We start from the raw sequence: 22642 nt of genomic DNA on the forward strand, positions 1-22642 counted from the left end.
AAGTGTCTGCTAAATGGCAAAAATGTATATGTGTCCCATATCAGGCGCCCAGGTGGCGCAGTGGATATTCCGCTGACGCACCAGCACCGGGTTTCTGAACTCCCGGGTTCGAGGCCTGTTGTTGCCACCGGTCGACTGGGCGCCATCTGGAGGGCATAATGGGCAGTGCCTGCAGCAGAAACTAATTGGCCACCGTATCTACAAGGTGGGGACCGGACTATATGTGGGTGGGTGGGTCTTCATACGCTGTGTAAGGACCCTGATTGGCAGAAGAGACGCCCGTGCAGGAAGCACGAATGAGGCGTGGGCAGTGGCGTGCTCTCCTTGGATGCAAAATCCGGTGTCTGTCAGCAGCGGAAGACAAATTGGATGCGCTAAAAAAAAAAATGTATCAAACAGTATTTTACTAAAAAAAAAATACAAAGTAGTACACTACCTGTACGCTTTAAAAAGTAGCTGCATTTGGGACACAGTTTTTGTTAGAGTTTTTTTTTTTTAATGAAATGGAATGATATAGTCTAGCTAATTCAAAACGTATCTGTTGCTGTACGGCCAAAAGAGAGTGGACCATGACCATGAGCTCGCTAAACACCTATATTGATTTTATCCACAGACTGGTTTATATTTTACTAATTTTAAAATAGCTGCAAACATATGGAATTTGTTCAGACTGCATAACAATAGCAGAGTACACAGGCTGTCCTCACACTGATGAGCCAGCTCCCCCCCTACAATAACTCAAGATCTCCCCCTACCCTGGACTCTATGTTTCATTATTCACACATATGTATATATCTACATATAGTATATATAGTGTTTTTATTATATTGTTGTAATTACCATACTGTTGTATAATAGTAATTTTTTTTTATCATTTCCTTATTTTTTATTTTATTCTACTCTATTCTTATTTACTGTGTTTACTGTACTTACACTGTACTGGAGCTGCTGTAACACTCGAATTTCCCCCATGGGGATCAATAAAGGAATCTTAATCTTAATCTTGACTAGTGTAACTGCACAGCAGAGGGAACGTGCCCACACACGGTGGGGAAGCAAAAATGCAGCTTTTAATGTTTCCCTCCCCTCCACCGCTGGTTCTTTTGCTTTCTCTAACTGCCTTGCTTGAAGTCTTGAGGCGGATTAAACTGGTTGTTTGTGGAGTGGGTTTGAAGGGGAGGAGAAAAGGAGCAAAGGGGAGAAAGATCGAGAAGGAAAGTTGCTTGGCATGCTGGCATGTTGAGAAAGAAGATGCAGGAGTAAATATGAAAGAATGTTAGAGTTACAGCAGCTACTGCATAAAAACAGGAGACAAAGCAAGAAAACCCAACACACACACTCACACACACACACACACACACACACACACACACACACACACACACACACACAAACACAAACACACACACACAAACACACACACACTCTTGAGCCTTTGTCAGTGGCCTTATTTGGAGAGCTTCTTGCTGCATTGCAGTTTCATTTGCCAAGCCACTTCTCACATTTCCGCACCCCCTCCCCCCTTCAGCTTAAGCCAGTCACAAAGCTGCTCTCGATCACGTGGCCGTTCCTAACTGGCTCAACTGTCTGGTTGCCTAGGACACTGAGCTTAAGGCAAAGGGGGAGGGAAGGAAAAGAGGAGGCAGAAATTCAACAGCGGCCATTTCTAAGCTTCTAGCTCAGGAACATGGAGCCTGTAACAGTGAGGAAGGCCAGTAGAGAGCAGGAAGAAAGGCACAGAGAAGCAAATGACCATTGGAGTGTGGAGGAAGTGAGGGCCCTGTTAGTGGTGTGGAGGGAAAAGGAGGCCTGGGAAGAGGCCGAAGGCAGGGCAAAGTACGAAGCCCTCTCAAACCGCCTGAGCGAGCTGGGCGTGAGTAAAGACTGGCTAAGCTGCCAAAAACAGAGCAGAGCAATGGCACTGCCCGACTGGAGACCTCCAGCCTCCCAAACACAGATGGATGGCATCTTAACCAAAAGGCTTTATGAGATGGAGGAAGGACAGAGCAGTCCTGCCAACAGGAGAGAGGGCACCAGTAGCCTGAGCAACTTTCAAGACGGTAAATATCTGATAGCTAAATCAGCATAAAGTTGACAGAACAGCTGTTTAAGTGTTCATACTAAAACTTTTTAAAAGTACTTTTAATACATATTAAGGGGTCAAAGTAGCCTTACTGTATCTGTTCTTAGAACATAATGGACTAAAACCATTAGGTGTAAAAAAAAAAAAAAAAAACCCCAAATCTCAACCTCTTCACAGCTAAGTGAGACCACAGACTGATGGTGGCGCTATAATGCACCATTTGGCATTTTGTAAATTCTTTTCTAATTGGTCCCATTTCTTGGTGCATTAGTTAATAATAATATATAACAGAAGTCTGGTATGCAATAGTTGAGCATTATTTTAGCCAATTACAACACAATTGTCCAGGGCGGCACGGTGGCTAAGTGGGTAGCGCTGTTGCTTCACAGCAAGAAGGTCCTGGGTTCGATCCCCAGGTGGGTGGCCCATGTCCTTTCTGTGTGGAGTTTGCATGTTCTCCCTGTGTCCGCGCAGGTTTCCTTCGGCTGCTCCGGTTTCCTCCCACAGTCCAGCGACATGCAAGTGAGGTGAATTGGAGACACTAAACTGTCCATGACTGTGTTTGATATAACCTTGTGAATTGAAGAATCTTGTGTAATGAGTAACTACCGTTCCTGTCATGAATGTAACCAAAGTGTAAAACATGACGTTAAAATCCTAATAAACAAACAAACAACACAATTGTCCACAGAGAATAATGCTAAAACATCTGGGAATCATCCCCAATGTTTGTCTTTTTTTGCAAATGCCATGAAGTGATGTTTCTCTTGCTTAACAATATGATTTAATTTAAACAGGGCAGCAACGACCCTTGCTCCAAATTTCTTTTATTTGGAGATACTGGCTGTCACTGTGGTTCAGTAAAGTGCTATTGTCTTAGAAATTAATGTCTAATCCTTTTCAGACTGAATGTTCATAATGTTATTATCTCTTTTATAACGGTTTTAAGATTCTGGCACAGTTCAGGTAAAATTGCTTAAATTACTTAATTTTACACCAACTAGGCATAACATTATGACCACTGACAGGTGAAGTGAATAACACTGATTATCTCTTCATCACGGCACCTCTTAGTGGGTGGGATATATTACGCAGAAAGTGAACATTTTACCCTCAAAGTTGATGTGTTAGAAGCAGGAAAAATGAACAAGCGTAAGGATTTAAGTGAGTTTGATAAGGGCCAAATGTGATGGCTAGATGACTGGGTCAGAGCATTTCCAAAACTGCAGCTCTTGTGCGGTGTTCCTGGTCTGCAGTGGTCAGTATCTATCAAAAGTGTTCCAAGGAAGGAATAGTGGTAAACCGGCGACAGGGTCATGGCTAGCCAAGGCTCATTGATGCATGTGGGGAGCGAAGGCTGGCCCGTGTGGTACTGTAGATTAAATTACTGAAGAAATGAATGCTGATTCTGATAGAAAGGTGTCAGAATACACAGGGCATCGCATTTTGTTGAGTATGGGGCAGCGAAAGGGGGACCAACAATATTAGGAAGGTGGTCATAATGTTATGTTTGATCAGTGCATATACTTTATAGGGCTGATTAAATTAAACTAGCTTAGCAATGAATATGTATGCACCTGTTTTGATTGTTCTAGACATTAACCTGTTATCCTAATCAGACAGTAAAAGTCACCTTTTTATTCCTATCTCAGGCATGGAAGGAGGGAGACACTGGTCTGATAAGGAGGTTCGAGCTCTCCTTAACATCTGGGCTGAACGTGAGATGCAAGTGCGGTTGCAGAGCACCCATCGAAACAAAGCAATCTTTCAGGAGATGGCCCGCCGCCTGGAGATTCAGCACGGTGTGGTGCGAGACTGGAGACAATGCCGTACCAAATACAAGAACCTTAAATATGACTACAAGGTCAGCAAGAGTCAAGGCCGACCGATGCGCTTCTTTACAGAGGTGGATACAATTCTGCAGGGCAAGGAACTTGAGGACCTCATAGATGAGGAGGAAGATTTTACTAGGCAGGAACCAGAAAGAGACCAATCAGCTGGCAGGAAAGAACCTGGAGAAGACTACATTAAGATTGATGATGGTAAGAGATCTTATTGTAATCAGAGTAAGGTGGGGTTTTAGCAAAGCACAAACTGCAGGACAGGAATGCACCATAGACAGAGTGACAATGATTGGCAAGACATTACTCAATTTATGTAATACCATTTATGGAAAAAAAGAACAAACAAAAAAAACAAAGCCAGAAATACTCGAACAAACCAAACTCCAGACATACACTAACTGGAGGCAACACACACACACACACGGCGATTTCTCTAAGACTGCAAGGGAAGCTCAGCTTCCCCTAAAATGTCCAAAATTAAATGGTCAAATATGTACAGTTGTGTTAACATTTCATTGACTACAAATGCGTTAGAACACGTATATCGACGAGTTCGTTCAGAATCAGCTAAACACAAATCGACTCGATTTTCTTAACTTAACTCATACATTCCCGTAGCGTCAATGCATTTGCCCGCAGACACTGAGCGTCTCTTCATTTCTATGGGACTGCGTTGAGTTTTTTTTTTTAATGCTCTGAAACTCGCCGGTCATTGGATAAATGCCTCGATTTTGTCCCGCCCCCGGACGCTGAGCGTCTCTGGGGGTGAATGGGGCTGTGGGCGGGTCTGGACGCTGAGCTTCTGCAAGATGATTGGAGGATCAGTGGAAAGGCTGAATCCCGTTTTGATTGACAGCTCCTTTGAGCGCTACACCGTCACTTCTCAAACTCAAAAGAAGCTTTATTGGCATGACAAATAGAGACATTCGTATTGCCAAAGCAATACACTTCATTAGTCACTTAATCACTAGGAGCTTCAGTCCCATCGCGGATTTTCGAAAGACAAACTGCAACCCATTTCAGGCCATTTTCTTGTAAAAGGAACAGAGGGCAGAATTTATGTGTAAATAAATTGACAAATTTTATGATGTAAGCCGACAATGAGCTTCCCCTCTTTGAAAGACCAGCAGCCGCCACTGATATATATACACAGTGTGTATATAGATATATATATACAGTCCTGCTCACCATTATTGGCACCCATGAAGTTTAAGTACATAATGTGGAATATCTCCTGGAAAAAAATGAATCAAGTGTAACAGCTTTTTTCTATAGGGAACTTGTGTTTGATACAAAAGAGCAAATGATAAACAACATTTAAAACTAAAAACAATGGGAGAGAAAAAATTGAAAAACCTAAAGCTTGCTGTGGCACTGGTATTGGCACCCTTTACAGTAAATCAGTATGGAAACACATTTTGACTCACCTGTGCTAAATCACAAATGAGAATCACCTGTGATAAGTTGTCAGTGCCCATGTGACATTAATTACCCAATGAATGATGACTTCAGTGTTTTAAAAAGCCACATGTTATTCCCTGTTCCTTTGTCACAATGGTGAAGACTAAGGAGCTGTCTGAGGACATCAGAAGTGCTATTATTAGCAAACACAAGACCTCCAAAGGGTATAAGTCCATCTCCAAAGACCTTGGTATCTCTGTTTCAACAGTGCGCAATGTTATTAAGAAGTTTGCCAAGCATGGAACAGTCAAGAACCTCCCTGGATGTGGAGGGAAGAGGAAAATTGATGAGAGATGTCTTCGAAGTTTGGTGCGAATGGTGGAAAAAACACCATGTCAAACATCCAAAGACCTGAAGGCCAACCTGGAACAGTCTGGGGTCATGGTTTCAATAAGTACCATACGGCGCACACTAAACCAAGCAGAGCTTTATCGGCGAAGGCCAAGAAAGAAACCATTGCTAAAGAAAAGACATAAAAAGGAATGACTCAACTTTGCCAAAGAGTACCTGGACAAACCACAATCCTTCTGGGAAAATGTTCTGTGGACCGATGAAACAAAAATAGAGCTTTTTGGCAATGCACACCAACAGTTTGTTTACAGAAGGCGCAATGAAGCGTATAAGGAAAATAACACCCTACCTACAGTTAAGCATGGTGGATGATCCATAATGCTGTGGGGCTGTTTTGCTGCGTCTGGTACTGGGGGCCTCGACCGTATCACAGGAATCATGAAATTGGAGAATTACCAAGAGATTTTGGATCGAAATGTCCTACCCAGTGTAAGAAAACTTGGTTTGAGTCGAAGATCATGGGTCCTCCAGCAAGACAAAGACCCAAAGCACACATCCAAAAGCACGCAGGAATGGTTGAAAAGGAAGAAATGGACTGTTTTAAAATGGCCAGCAATGAGTCCTGATCTCAATCCCATTGAAAATCTGTGGGGTGAGCTGAAATCTGTCATTGGGGAAAAAGAACCCTGGAAACATTTAAGAGCTCGAACAAACTGCAAAGGAAGAGTGGGAGAAAATACCAGCTGAGAAGTGCAAGAAGCTTATAGATGGCTACAAGAAACGTTTGGAGGCTGTCATCACTGCCAAAGGGTGTGCAACCAAATATTAAGGAGGGGTGCCTTTATTACTGCACATGCTGTTTATTTCTGTTTCTTCTTTAAAATGACAACATGTAAGCTGAAAAACAATGTTCTTCATTATATTACTTTGGACCTCCAATTAAAAAATCCTGATAATATAAAATTGGTACATTTCCATTTATTTCTGAAGATATTGTACAGGTTATGCAAAAAATGAAGGGGTGCCAATAATGGTGAGCAGGACTGTATATACCCGTCTCCCTCTCCCTGCCACTTAAAAGCACCCGAGTACCACTAATATGTTACTGTAGTATGGTATTAGCCAATATTGTGCAGTGCCCGTCTTTTACCAGACATAGTGCTTGCTGTTCTCAAGGAGGTGGTTTTAATGTTATGGCTGATAGATGTTTATATAAATATAAATATAAACAATATTGGCTAATACCATACTACAGTAACATATTAGTGGTACTCGGGTGCTTTTCAGTGGCAGGGAGAGGGAGACGGGTTAAAAGTGAGGCGTGCACGCAAACTCAGACTAGGGAAAATGGTTCATTTTATAACATGTGAGAGAAAATATGTTAATTCATACATAACAAGAGGTACACTGCTTGCAATTATATGACTTCCAGATCCTGTTTTAACTGTCTTCAAACAGTTCTTGTTTCCTTCTTAAGAAACATTTGTTACCTGTGAAATTTCCCACCGTCCCACAAAGACATTTGTCACCATGCATATAAGAGTGCTTCTTTTTCTTGGATCGTGCTGTCTGAGCTTCCACATGAGGCTTTGTCTGGGCGATCCTTACAAGAATAAACCTCTTTTCTACTTACAATTTACTCTTCGAGGTAATAATTTAAGGGTTTTTCCACCACAATGAGCAAAGGACAAGTTTCTGAATGTCCTTGAATGGCCCAAAGCCCAGACTTGCATGGTTGATATTTACATTTACATTTACATTTTCAGCATTTAGCAGAGGCTTTTATCCAAAGCGACTTACACAATGAGCGGAACACGATGAGCAATTGAGGGTTAAGGGCCTTGCTCAGGGACCCAACAGTGGCAACTTGGTGGTGGCGGGGCTTGAACCGGCAACCTTCTGTTTACTAGTCCAGGACCTTAACCACTGAGCTATCACTGGCCACAGTTTACTGGTTGATAAACAGTACATTTTTGTTTTGTTTTATTGGGATTTTAATGTCATGTTTTACACTCTTTGGTTACGTTCATGACAGAAATGGTAGTTACTCGTTACACAAGATTCATAATTTCACAAGGTTATATCAAACACAGTCATGGACAATTGTGTATCTTCAATTCACCTCACATGCATACACTAATCACCCATAACATTAAAACCACCTCCTTGTTTCTACACTCACTGTCCATTTTATCAGCTCCACTTACCATATAGAAGCACTTTGTAATTCTACAATTACTGACTGTAGTCCATCTGTTTCTCTACATAACATTTTAGCCTGCTTTCACCCTGTTCTTCAATGATCAGGTCCACTACAGAGCAGGTATTATTTAGGTGGTGGATCATTCTCAGCACAGCAGTGACACTGACATGGTGGTAGTGTGTTAGTGTGTGTTGTGCTGGTATGAGTGGATAAGAAACAGCACACTGCTGGAGTTTTTTAATACCGTGTCTACTCACTATCCACTCTATTAGACACTCCTACCTAGTTGGTCCACCTTGTAGATGTAAAGTCAGAGACGATCGCTCATCTATTGCTGCTGTCTAAGTTGGTCATATTTTAGACCTTCATCAGTGGTTACAGGACGCTGCCCACGGGGCGCTGTTGGCTGGATATTTTTGGTTGGTGGACTATTCTCAGTCCAGCAGTGACAGTGAGGTGTTTAAAAACTCCATCAGCACTGCTGTGTCTTATCCACTCATACCAGCACAACACACACTAACACACCACCACCACACGTCAGTGTCACTGGGGGGTCCTGACCATTAAAGAACAGCATGAGAGGGGACTAACAAAGCATGCAGAGAAACAGATGGACTACAGTCAGTAATTGTAGAAATACAAAGTGCTCCTATATGGTAAGTGGAGCTGATAAAATAGACAGTGTGTGTAGGAACAAGGAGGTGGTTTTAATGTTATGGCTGATCGGTGTATCTTTGGACTGTGGGAGGAAACCGGAGCACCCGGAGGAAAGCCACATAGACACTGGGAGAACATGCAAACTCCACACAGAAAGGACCCAGAACGCCCCACCTTGGGATCGAACCCAGGACGATAAACAGTACCAAGATATTAGGGTGAAATGTTTGGGCATAGCAAAACTTGTAGTGCTTATTGAGAGGATTACTGGTAACAGAAACTAGCCATGCCATGTAATAACTGCACCCGAAATAGTGCAAAACAATCTACAAATGTTCACTGCAGCAGCAACCTCCACCAAATCAGCAAATTTTGCATTTATATTTAATATAATAGGAAAATGCACATTGTTTTGCTTTTCAATGCTTTAATTTTAAATAAGAATCATTTCCAGTTATTTTTCATTAAAGCTTTGTTTACTCTAACCAGTAAAATATCAAATCATGAACTCAGTATTGAGTAGTAATTATTTGTAAGGTAATTCTTCTTTGTTTCTCGTTTGTCTTTCCTCAGATGAAAGTCTGGCAGATCTCCAAACAATAATTAACACAGGTTCTCATCATTTTATTACAAACGACATGGGACCAACTGTATCACCGCTGTCTAGAAGGCAATCAGAGGAAGAGAACATAATCACTCTACACGACTCGGGACGTAACTGGTCCGAAGAGGAGGTGGCGGCATTGCTCAATATCTGGTCTGAGGAGGGGATCCAAGACCAACTGCAGGGCTCAACACGAAACAAGGATGTATTCGTGCAGATATCACGCAGGCTTCTTCAGCAGGGCGTAGAGAGGGACTGGAAGCAGTGTCGTACCAAATACAAGAACCTGAAATATCTTTATCGCTCCCTGCAGAGGGGCAAGGCTGACGTTGGAGACACTCGTCGCATCATGAAGTTTTACGAACAGCTGGACAACATTTTGTCCCGGCCCACCCGGGGCATGTACAGGAACTCAGTGATGTTTAGCTCTCCCACATTTGAGGAGCATTCCATGTGCGAAATGTCTGCACACGAAGACGGCGACATTATTGCTTTCGAAAGTGATCAAGTTATAGATAATACCATTTTGACCACGTCCTCTGGGGTTGCCACCAGAGCTGCACAAAGTGAGGCTAGAACAGATGCCACTTCAAGAAGGATGGATAATGTCACTGAGGTAGACTATGAAAAAGAGGCCCAAGTAAACAGCATGTTGGTGACGTCAAAAGACAGCGCTCAGGCAAGACATGAGGAACAGCCTTTGCCCAGTCGGGTGGTCTTGCGTAGTTCAAATGGAGATCAGGAATACAAAGCAAACAGAGGTAATAGACAAAACTGGCTGCTTATGTGGTATCTATTAAATCTGCTTATGTGTCCAGTAACATTGTGTGTGTGTGTGTGTGTGTGTGTGTAGATGACACTGAGACATTTGTGGAGATGAGAGCTGGAGTGTCTGCAAGAGGAAGAAAGCGCAAAGGGACAGATGAAGGTCCTTGTTTTAAATTTAAAATCATGACCTGTATAAAAAAAGACTTGCGTAATGAGACAGTAGTCCAACAATTAACATGAATGAAGTGGAAGTGTTTAACTGATACGCGTTACAGGCAAAATGAGCTCACTTTATATCAGATGAATTTGGATGGAAAGCCCATGAACCGTACATGTCGTGGGACACTACAAACACTGGTGTTAAATGGATCGCAATGGACAGTAGACACTTTAACATAGTTAACGATGTGGGTCTACATGACGGTATACGTGTGGCATCTAGAAATGGTTCATTGTAGTACCCTGAGCGCCTGTTTTCAGTGGCAGGGTTACGAACAGGAAAAGATCCTCACGTTTGACAGATAATGTAAACAGACTTGTCATTTTAGTTTACTGGCTAAAAGATGGGCAGCTGTTAACAACTCTATACAGGCATTGGCTGGCTTTCTAAAGATAATTTAGATTTAATAATTTTATCATAATTTTATACATTTTTTTTTTATTGGTAAACATGTTCTTGCAATAAAAATGTGCATAACTGCAAAACAAAATTTTGCTTTTATTTTTGCAGTCGATTAATCACGATTTTTAATCATGTTTAATCTAGTACATATATTTTAAAACACGCATTTATATGTATGCTGATGTGGCTTTAATCTTGTCTTATCTTTATAGATTACAGTCAGACCAGCAAAAGGTTTCAACAAAGCACAGATGACGGAGACAGCAGCACAGATTGGTCTGAGCATATTGACTACCAGTTCAAAGAAGAGCAGGATCAATACATTCCGATCATGGAGATCAGTTCTGTGTGCTCCATGGCCTCCAGTCCTACCATTACTGAAAACCTGGTGAGTTTACAACTTGTCTATACACTAGTCAGTAAAGAATAAATATTGCAACAGCTGAAACTTGATAACTACAACTACTTACAAAATGATGTGCTGGTCCCCCCAGTCCCTGCTTATGCATTTAAATGTTTTTCAAATAAGTTTTGGAAAACATTATGCATACCTCTGTACTTTTTTTTGCATTTCGCCCCCTTTTCTTTCAATTTAATAATTTACAAATCCCTATCTCAATTCCTTTGCCGTATGCGCTACACCCACATTGGCCAAGCAGGCCTACTGGCAAGCCTACAGTCCCCTCCGACATGTGTAAAGCCAGCAACCACTTCTTTACATTATCTGTACATATTAAGCATAAATACGCAGTACTATGAATAAGCCATTACATATATTTGCTTATGTACCAATCTATGTGTTGGTAACAGAGCTAATAGTAATAGGGTTGGAGTTTGCCATCCATAACACATGGTGTCCATATAATCACTTAGGATGTTTTAATTATTCCTATTCAATAATTAGGAAATACACAATAAAGTGGTGAGCATCTAATGCAATTCTCTTTTAAGACATTCTAATTTTATTAGTGTGTGGATCAGGGGTTCTTAACCAGTTGGTCTCAATGCACTTTTACATTACAAGTCTATTAATTTCTATACATTAATGAATATGTGGGGCTTGCAAGTATGGCTTTTGTCCACTGATGCAACCCCTTGTGTACCAGCGAATAAAAAGTATCTAATAGGGATGTAACCATGCACCACAATACAGTTAATAACCGATTAAAAAATTCCACGATTCAAATCAATTTGACATGTAAAATGAATTGATATTCACTTTAAACAGCAGAGGGCACTGGCACTATACACCTCGCCTGGTTGAAGTCACTGGCGCTATACACCTGGTTGCCATATTAAGGTTTTTTAGCCAAATTGGGCTTAATTCAAAATTATTTTGCACAGTTTGTACCTACCTCAGAAATAAAAGGGCATTCATTATTTAGATAAATAAAAAATAAAGTATAATCACAAATGCAGTATTTTATTTTATTTTTTTAACAGAAATAATAAAAGGAAACTTTGTCTCCAATTTCAGTTTTTAAAAAAATCGGGGAAAAATCATACTGTGAACCCAGTATCATGAATCGCATTGCATCGTGGGTAGAGTGCATCGTTACATCCTTAGTATGTAATGTTGTATTACAGATAAGTTTTTATAAGTCATAGAGTAATTATAAGATGGTTTCATAAGAGTTTAAAATGGTATCAGATAAACAATAAGCCTGTCACAATCACACATTAGTCAAAATTTGTTTACCACTAAGTGCACGTTTAAAGAAATCAAATAATTATACTTGTGTTACTAATACTAATGACAGTGTCTACATTGGTAAAGAAACTGTTATGATAATTTTGTAAAAGTTCCTACGCTGCCAAGATTTCAATGATTTCAACATTTTAAAACACTACTTTTTAAATGCCTTGGGATACCCATCAAACCACCAAATGTGTTTATGCATTTTTCCTTAAAAACATCACAATATGTCTTCTAATTTTGTAACAAATTAAAAAAATAGACAACTTATTCCTTTATAAGCAAAAAACTACTTGACTTTTTTAAACATGGATGTTGTATTCTGCATTTTCAACAGACAAACAGGTTTGATTCTAAAAGCTTTATTGTAATACTAATGAAGTGTACTTAATAATAATGCAATAATGCAATAGCACCTTCTACATTTACATTTTCGGCATTTAGCAGACACTTTCATCCAAAGCGACTTACAGTTGTGACAGTATACAATCTAAGCAATTAAGGGTTAAGGGCCTTGCTCAAGGGCCCAACAGCTGCAAACTGGCAGAGGTGAGGCTTGAACCGGTAACCTTCTGATTACTAGTCTAGTACCTTAACCACTAGGCTACAACCTAATGTCAGTGTGAAGCTTGGTCAAGCTTTAAAGTGATTTTTGGGCAGAGGCTTCCTTCTTTCATTGCAGCCTCCAAGCCCATAGCAATGTCAAGCTTGCTTGACTGTTGACAGTGCCCCATTCCTGTAGCTTATGCATGGCAGACCTGTTTTTGTAGTTATCTTGTCAAAAAAGGACCACTGTTAGATACTTTGTCATTGGGTGCAGTCAAACTAGCCCTAACAGTCTTAAAAAGTTCTACACCATCAAATCATTCAGTTAAGTTGCAGCCAGTACATTTTCAGCATACCCACAAACATGATGCACAGAGAAGTGTGTCCAGTTATTAGAAATTCCAAGCATGTCATGGCATACCTGTCCTCCACAAGTTGTTGCTTTTTGTGTAAGAGAAACAAATTATTTACACCAGTATATTTGCTATATTATACCACTTAAAGAGTAAAAAGTCTAGTTAATGTCAGGTGTATTGTCAATTTCAAGTTGTAATGTTAAGTACAATGAAGAGTTGTATAAGCAATCATTATTCATTACTTCAAATAAGTGAAATAAATTACACTGCCAAGATTTCACATGATAAAACAAGGGGGTGGACTATGTGTTGTTTGCACAAAGTTTGATATCATTTAACCAATATAAAAATAGATCCCTATCATACACTTTAAATCCAATCAGATCTCTTCTGTTTGTTTAAACTGCATGTTATCAGAATCCAGCACTTTAACAACACAGACCAGGTGCGCACATTTATCTTACCTGTGCTGTAGCGCTACAAGCCCCAGTGTTAAAATCTGCGCTACCTCCAGATGTGTTGGCCACTCGCCTGCTGCAACACAACCAAAAACTCCACATTCCTCCCCGATACCAGATTCTTCAAACTCCATTATTTACAGCACTCCAAGTTCACCACGCTCTTCACGTTATGCTGTAAAACTACTAAATTCATAAAGCTGCTCTCCCCAGGAGGAGTGAAAATCACTCGGTCCAAACACGTGCTGCCTCACGCCGCCGTTTGAGTCGGACTGAACCAACTCTTGAAATAGGTGTGTTCTCATGTACTAAAGAAAAAGTAACACGCTATTAAGAAGTAACTATAATATTTTAACTGTTTTAAGTGAGGGAAGTGGTTGAAATATCCTTTCTGTAAACAAAGTACGTTCGTTTTAAAGTAAATTCGCAAATAGATCTAGAAAATAAACCGGATAAAGTTGCGGGTTCAAAGAGTAAGACAGCAGAGCTTTGCACGTGGTGAAGATGGCGTCACTGATTTTTTTTTATAAATAAACTGAGTTTCCTGACGCTCTCACTCTGTTGTGGTGCCTGCTGTTCTCTCATCCCTCCAAGTTCAGTCCGCTTTCCACACACAGCTTTATCCACACCTACAGGTATTTTACGGTACATATGTGTATGTATATTTCAGTGTATTATTTGTTTGTAATTCTTATATTCTTGTTTTTTATGTTTTTGCAGGATAAACCACATTCTACTGAAATGGCGTCAACCACAGGTGGGTAATTAAATACCTTACGTTTGTAGTGTTAAGTATTTTAACATGTCTGTAACTCTGATTTATTTACTTGTACTGCTTATTTCAGTGTATTGGGTAATTTGTAATGCGTGTTAGTTAAAGTATACAGTCGTTAGTTATATATACACAAAGTAACAAAACATGCATCGATCTACCGTTGCACATTCAATAGCACTATAATTCACCGTGATTTTGGGTTCGGCTCGATCTCCCGCCACGAGCTGTTGTATGATGCAACACATGCACCGTCTTCTACAAAATCACGTGTATTTAACCCCAGATCTGGTGGCTCGGTGGGTGGCATTGTCGCCTCACAGCACGAAGGTCCAGGGTTCGATCTAGGTGGGGCGGTCTGGGTCCTTTCTGCGTAGAGTTTGCATGTTCTCCCCCTGTCTGCATGGTTTTTTTTCAGGCGCTCCGGTTTCCTCCCACAGTCCAAAGATATGCAAGTAAGCTGAATTGGAAATACAAAATTGTCAGTGACTGTGTTTGACATTAAACCAGGGGCGGCTCGTTCCTTAGGGCGATCGGGCGACGCACCACCAAAGGGCGAAAGGGAAGACATTTTTCTATTGCAGCTGTGACTGTTCTGGACAGTCTGTCTTGCCTCTGAATATCGTAGTCCAATCAGCGTCGAGTTGTGTTCCGTACAGTACCGCCCCTTTTGGGGCGATTTTGCTCTCATAGACTCATGTTAAGGCACTTTTTTTCGAACTGCAGGCGCTGCAATACATTCTGAATGAGTTCCGGGAGGGCTCGCACTTACGTGCTTGCGTCACACGTAACCTGGTGTAGCGATCTCGTCACCATGGCATTCACACCATGGCATTCACACCTTGGCGCTGAAGGGATCAGCAGCCTGGTGCAGCAGCTCCTACATACTTTGCTTTTTTGTGCTTTTTTACTTACACTGTACTGGAGGTGCTGTATCACTCGAATTTCCCCCATGGGGCTCGATCAATAAAGGTATCTTATCTTATCTTACCATGACTACCATTACCTCAGTTCGGGGCAACTCCATCGTGTAATCAGGATAAATTAGCAACTTAAGAATTAGGGCCACCCAGACCAAATTTAAACATCAAGCAAGTATCTACAAATGGGGGGGAAATCATATAAGTTACAAGTAAGTAATATAATTTTTAAATTGTGAATTGTGATTGCACTTATTGTATCTCCCCATTTGTTTAATTGTACTTCTTTATTCATTGCACATCAGCCCCGTTGCCAATCTTTATTCTGGATCTTCTGCACCTAAAATAAAAATTGACGTCATGGACGTAGCCAAAGTGTGTAAAACATGACGTTTAAAATCCTAGTAAATAAATAATTATAACACCAGATTATGTAATTAACACCCAAATTTAACATAGACAAGGTCTCGCAGCTGCTGTCTTAGTTTTATTTTATTAGGTTGACAGTTTCAGCCCCAAAGGGACTAGTATGAGTGAGGTTGTGTCCACTGGAGACCTGATAAAGGTGCGTTCAGTGGTGACTGGTCACCCAACTTGACTTGTGATCAACTGTTTACTTGACAATAATAGGGATTTGTTTTAAAAAGCCTTTTAATTACAGATGCTATGCAGTATTAAGGGTTTAGGATTAGGCTATGACTTATGGAATGATTGAAGAGTTTAGTGGGACTTCATGCAAAAACAGTCTGAACCAATAAACTAGGTCACATTTGATATGGGTTGAACACCAGTGACTTTTTTTTTTTTTTTTTTTTTTTGTGTGGTAACACCTGGATGTTCAATGTTCAAATCCACGCCCCTCCCTTCCCCAGTTAGTTTTGGGTTCAATATTGTAACTCCTGCACTATTATTTAACCTAAAAATCATAATGCATGCTAGGAATCTTAAAATGTATGAATGTAGTAAAAGCTTTTATTTAAAATGCTCTCCGCTACTAACCTATTCATTTATGCACATGTTCACACTTGCAATTTGTAAGTTTAGACTGGGAGAATCCAGTATATGAACTGTAGTAACTGTTTTTGCAAGGCTAAACATAGGGTGCAACTGGGATTATTCTTATTCTTATTATTAATGTACTGTACTATAATGTGTTAACAGTTTGCAATTAATGCATAAGACAGAGCTTTTCTGAAAATAAATGAATGAATGAATTTGCTTTGCTCTATATGTTTACCATATGCAGATCTGAAGCTTGGTAAAAAGCTCAATGAGGGCAAGACAAAGCAGATCTTTGAGCTACTGGACATGCCAGGACATGTGCTGGTCCAGTCCAAGGATCAGATCACAGCAGGCAATGCGGTTCGGAAGGATCAGATGGAAGGCAAGGCAGCAATCTCCAATAAGACCACCAGCTGTGTATTCAAGCTCCTGCAGGATTCTGGTGAGCTCTGTCGTAAAGTGTACAAGTGCTTTAGTATCACCATGCATTTTATGATGCGTCTAACATATTGTAACATTAAATTTAGTGAACCGGAGCAACTAGCAATTGATGTAGCTATGGGAATCACTTTATGACTCATACTTTCCTTGAATTACACCTAATGTAATGCACATGCCTGCATGTTTGCTCATGTTCTGTTCTTTGTCTAATATTAACGTTGCCCCACTTTCAGATTCAAATTTGGCCTAGTTTGTCACTTCTACCCCATCATAAACTTTCTTCTTTTCTTCTAAGCACTTCATGACAAAAGGCTTTTTACCATTTGCAACGTGTTTACATTGCCACAACTCTTGACACCAGTGATGTGTGGTTGCACTTTGTTTCTGAGGTTTTTTTTTTAATTGTTGACTTTCTTCCTGACCATTTTACTTTTTTCTATCAGGCATTAAGACTGCATTTGTGAAGCAACATTCTGAGTCGGCATTCATAGCTACTCACTGTGAGATGATTCCCATTGAGTGGGTGTGCAGACGTATCGCCACAGGCTCCTTCCTCAAAAGAAACCCAGGGGTCAAAGAAGGCTACCGCTTCTCACCACTGAAAATGGAGATGTTCTTCAAGGTGGGAATTGGTTGTATCAAATAATGGCTACCGTAGATCTGATCATTTTGGGAACCTGAATATATTACCTGGTCAATATGTTGACCCTTCAAAGAATGTTTTGTGTGTTTAGTCTCATCAAAGTAAATGATAACACTGTGACCAAGTCCTTATCACTTGAGGCTTAGGTCAGTGAGCTGATGAAATATCTGAAGGGCAGGTTGGATCCTAGATAAGGTAAAAGAATATTAGCATGATTGATACAGACACATTAATCTATACCTGGCTCTTTGTTCAAGATTACACCATGTCTAAAGACTGGTTTATGCCTCAGCAAAGTTTGCTCAAGTCTCCCAAAATTGACTTTAAAAGCCATGATCATTTTTTTCTCTTTAGTCAACACAGGGTTGGTTAGTACACAAAAGGTTGTAAAGGTAAAAAGGCACAGTGTGGTTTAGTTTGAGATTTAATTGGTTTCTTTTTGTCAGATAAAGGCATTGTATGCTCCAGGCAGGGGCTATATTCGTTTATTTGGCTGTCCTCTACCTGTTCTAGTTTATGTAGCTTTACTGTTATGTTTGTAAACAGCTTAGAAGAGATGTAAATTATCCATTAGCCCTCAAAAATGTCATGCTCATGTTAAAAAAAAAAAAAAAAAAGAAGTAAAATTGATTAAGAATGTAGAGTTGGTAATGTGACTCTTAATAACTGCAATCAAATAACTCTTGATCCAGCTCATGATTTGACTGGCACCACCTGGAAACATTGTGTTTATTTATAATTTTTCAATTTCACTTTCTGTTTCCTCACAGGACGATGCCAATAATGACCCACAGTGGTCTGAGGAGCAGCTGCTGGCAGCAGTCTTTGATCTAGCAGGGTTGACTATTGGCCGCTGTGAGGTGGACATTATGAGTAAGAGCACAGTGGCCATCTTTGAGATCTTGGAGAAGGCATGGGCCACCCAGAACTGCACTCTGGTGGACATGAAGGTACTTAAAAGCCCTAGTCATGGATGTTTTTTAAAGCAAGTCTAAGTTAAACTAATTGTTACCTAAGGGAAAATAAATTTTGGAATACAGCTTTGTCTAGCAAGAAGGTCCTGGGTTCGATCCCCAGGTGGGTCGGTCCAGGTCCTTTCTGTGTGGAGTTTGCATGTTCTCCCCGAGTCTGTGTGGGTTTCCTCTGGGAGCTCCGGTTTCCTACCACAGTCCAAAAACATGCAGTCAAGGTTAATTTGAGTGAGTGAGTGAGTGAGTGAGTGAGTGAGTGAGTGAGTGAGTGAGTGAGTGAGTGAGTGAGTGTCTTGCAATGGACTGGCCCCATGTCCAGGGTGTTATTGTGTGCCTCGCGCCCTCCTCCCGCGACACTAATTGGATAAGCGGTTGAGAAAAAGTGAGTGAGAGAGTGAATGCTTTGTCTAGCTCTAAACTTCCAGTAGTGGTATTTTTTGAGGGTTTCCCCATTCTCCCACTGGTACTGCAATGTCACCACTTTTATTTTTCAGATCGAGTTTGGTGTGAATGTGAATACCAAGGAGATTGTGCTGGCTGACGTCATCGACAACGACTCATGGAGGCTTTGGCCAGCTGGAGATCGCAGTCAACAGAAAGACAAACAGGCAAGCTTTTTAACTTATGCTAAACAGATGAGATCAAAATGATTAACCCCCACTGCAAATTAGGTTTATTAGCAAAATTTAGAAAAGCTGTTTGCAATAAACCATTCAAGCAAGAATAATTTAAATGCTTTTACACAACAAACATGAGGTTTCTCCAAATATAACATAAACTGACACTTAATGACCGGCAGTCTTAGAATTATTTAACTCCTGTATGGCAAGCATCTTTAGTACTTGGTAGTATTTTTGCTGTCATGACCTGCTACAAATGTGATGCATAGCCAGACACCAGCGTTTCTGAGAAATCTTAGTGCAGAGTTTTTCAAACTTTTTCTCATGTGATCCACATTTTGTCCATGTTTTTTTTTACTCAACCCTGGCAACACAAGCAAAGCATCTTATTCTCTCTACTCTGCATAATCTGGTCCCACTGTGGTTTACAAGATGTAACAAAGCCTCCACTAGAGGGTGTTTGCATACAAGTTTATTTAATTATTATTTTTCTCTGCAATTTATTTTTTTAGTTTGCAGGGTTTAAAAAAAAAACCCTGTCTTAGTGAACTGGAGGCCATTACCCATGAAGCATGGACTAAGGTTCCTCAGGAAGGAATGCTGGTATTTTGGCTGTGCATCATATTTGCAGCAGGTCATGATGGCAGAAGGGTGCTGTACTAAGTACTTAAGATGCTTGTCATAAAATAGTTTTGGTTTATTGCAACATATTGTAATCATTTTTATTGCAACTGTATATACATTTAAACATTTCTAAGCATCTTCCTGATCAATATTGAATTACAGTAAGGGTCATGCCCATAAAATGCTATTTTACTAATGCTATTTAATGCACCATTCTGATTCCAAATGTATTTAAGCCATATTCTAGAATGGCATGAACAGAAAGTTTGTCATTTTAAAAATGCAAATGCATCCCTTTATGGTGCTCCTAACTTTGCACCGATTGAAATTGGATACATAAAGGTGTCTGACCTTATGACCTGTACTTGTTGGCTACATTTATGTTTATACAGTGTATTATTTTTAATTATATTGTACAGGTTTACCGGGACCTAAAAGAAATCACACCAGAGGCTATGCAAATGGTCAAGAGGAACTTTGAGTGGGTGGCAGAGCGAGTGCAGGTATGTATACACACATGCCAAAAAGGATTGGGTGTGCTTATAATTAGTGTAGTATAATGATTTTGTGAAGTCAGGGCTGTAATTTTTGAAAATTTTAATACATTTTGTACAGGGGTGCAGCGAGGCTATTTTTTATATAGTTGCCATAGTTCTTTTTCTGTTGAATGAACTGGCAATCTTGACTGTGTGCCTGGTATCATGGATTCACATTAATCCTAAGGCATTTGGAGGAGGAATGTGATGCCTCCTCTGGTAAAATTGAACTTTAAGGAATAATTAAAAGTGCCAGTAAGACCACAGGCACACTTGATCACTGGCACACTTTCAAGTCAACCAAAGCTTGGTTAAGGAATCAGTAGACACATTACCGTAATACCTTTTAAGGTGTTTAAATGTTTCTAATATTTCTAAACAAATGCATGTAAATGCTTAACAGCTTAACCTATCCAAAATTGCATAATGGACCCATTAGCTCCAGTTAACTGTTTATACTGTCTTCGTGTTTCTGCCCTTCTGAACTGCAAATAAAGTGAATAGCTTTTACAAGAAATGTCTGAACCTTGATACTAATGCTTGCTTCAAGGGGAACACATTTGCCTATTTCTGATGTCTAATTGGCCTTGAATTTGCAGCGTTAGTATGTTTAACTTGTGCAATACTGTGGCGCCACCTTGTGGCTAAACGAAGTTTACTTTCTGACATGGGGCATTTGTAGTGCATACAGGATTGAGTGCTGGTTTTTGGAGTAATTCTGTAGGGGTGTATGTGTTTTTAGCTTGTGCTTGAACCCCAGACGAGTGGAAGAGTGGTAGTACTGATGGGCTCTACCTCTGACATGGCACACTGTGAAAAGATCCGTAAAGCTTGCAGCACATACGGTGTCTCTTGTGACCTCAGAGTCACTTCTGCTCACAAAGGTCCTGATGAGACACTTCGCATCAAAGCTGAATATGAGGGTAAGACGGCCTTCTGCAACACATGCAAAGTCAGTTCTGTTTAGTGATTTAACCATGTTGGAGCTCAATATACCACATCTTGCTTTTGCAGGTGATGGGGTCTCAACCATTTTTGTAGCGGTGGCTGGAAGAAGCAACGGTTTGGGGCCAGTGATGTCTGGAAACACAGCTTTTCCTGTCATCAACTGTCCTCCTGTTACACCTGACTGGGGTGCCCAGGATATCTGGTCATCTTTACGCATGCCCAGCGGTAAGGCTTTATCTCTTATGTGAGGCTGTTCAGTCAGTGTCTTGTTGAGTTGTGAATTGCTTATTTATTTTAATGTCTATGTACTTCACTAATTGATGGTCAGGGTAAGGGTTGAGGTGATTCTGGTTTCAACAGATTCACTGTGTACATTGCAATAACAACCTAGGACAGGATGCCAATCCATTGTTGGTCCTCAGCTGCCCTGGCAAATGATTTAATGATACAAGTTTTGGGACAGCCTGATGGCATTAGAGAAGAAACTGGGGAAATAAGTAGCTAAATTGGACAAATAGAGCCACACGTGTTAATTGCTTTGTCTTTTTTTTAGTTATTTTCTTAGCATGCATAGGTGCATGTTGTAAATTAATGAAGGTTCTACAAATGTGCCCCCTCTTTGTGCATTGTGTGATTTTATAATGCTGCTTTTAATGGCTTAATTTGTATTGCACAAACTAATGTAACGTTCCCAGTCTGTCTCTAGCATAGTGTCCCTCCCTGTTGCAAAATCAGTCCTATACCTCATGTTTTTCTATTGTTGTTCATCTATCTCTCCTCTCTCGTTTTCTTCAGGTCTGGGGTGTTCAACAGTTCTGTCTCCGGACTCGGCTGCTCAGCACGCCGCTCAGATCCTGGGTCTGACCAATCACCTGGTCTGGTCTAAACTCCGGGCTTCCATGCTCAACACCTGGATATCGCTGAAGCAGGCTGACAAGAAGCTCCAGCAGTGCAGCATCTAAACACAAAGCAATTGTTTTCCCATGAGCTATTCCATATGTCGAACCATTCCATTACACACTACTTTATTAAATGAGCTTTTTCCAATAATGCAAGCTAAAGAATTAACTAATACCTAAAATCATTTTAGGTAGTAATAAACAGATCAAAAAGTAGTAATCCTTAATATTTGTCTCGTCACTGTCTGTAGAATTTGGCCTGTGTTTCCATGATTGCATGGTTTTTAGGGAAGGCTTTTTATTCAAGCTCCCAGATTAGTGTAATCGGTTGCTTAGTTATGGTAAGTTGCTCCTTAGTTTGGTGTAAATTACCATGTCCTTCATGTATTCTTAACTTGTTTTTGGGTAGAAAATGTTCTCCCTGCAATCCTGAATCCAGAATTAAGCATATTTATATCATAAAGAATAATTAACACTAGTAATTCTGCAATAGGGAAGAAGAAATTAGGATTTTGGGTGTTTTTGTGGGGTTTTCCCCTCTTTCATCAAGCACAATAGCAATACTTGGGTGTTTAACATGCACTATATGGCCACAAATATTTGGACACCTGAACAAGAACTTATTGGACCTCCCATTTTGAAAGGATTAAAATAGTGACCTCTTTGTGGTCTTTTTG

The 22642-nt window shown here is 40.3% G+C and overlaps 1 protein-coding gene across 1 annotated transcript; it reads left to right on the plus strand.

Moving 5' to 3' along the window:
- Window positions 1-1886: 1886 nt before the first annotated feature.
- Window positions 1887-22192, plus strand: paics (phosphoribosylaminoimidazole carboxylase, phosphoribosylaminoimidazole succinocarboxamide synthetase). The gene is made up of 15 exons (XM_063002491.1): window positions 1887-2060; window positions 3736-4125; window positions 5597-5782; window positions 9113-9904; window positions 9997-10071; window positions 10746-10921; window positions 14310-14346; window positions 16528-16725; window positions 17168-17346; window positions 18138-18317; window positions 18833-18946; window positions 20002-20085; window positions 20861-21041; window positions 21133-21291; window positions 21862-22192. The coding sequence occupies exons 1-15, from the start codon at window positions 1916-1918 to the stop codon at window positions 22026-22028; spliced, it is 3063 nt and encodes a 1020-aa protein (XP_062858561.1). The 5' UTR covers window positions 1887-1915; the 3' UTR covers window positions 22029-22192.
- Window positions 22193-22642: the final 450 nt, after the last annotated feature.

Source organism: Trichomycterus rosablanca, chromosome 9, assembly GCF_030014385.1.
Source record: "Trichomycterus rosablanca isolate fTriRos1 chromosome 9, fTriRos1.hap1, whole genome shotgun sequence".
NCBI lineage: Eukaryota > Metazoa > Chordata > Actinopteri > Siluriformes > Trichomycteridae > Trichomycterus > Trichomycterus rosablanca.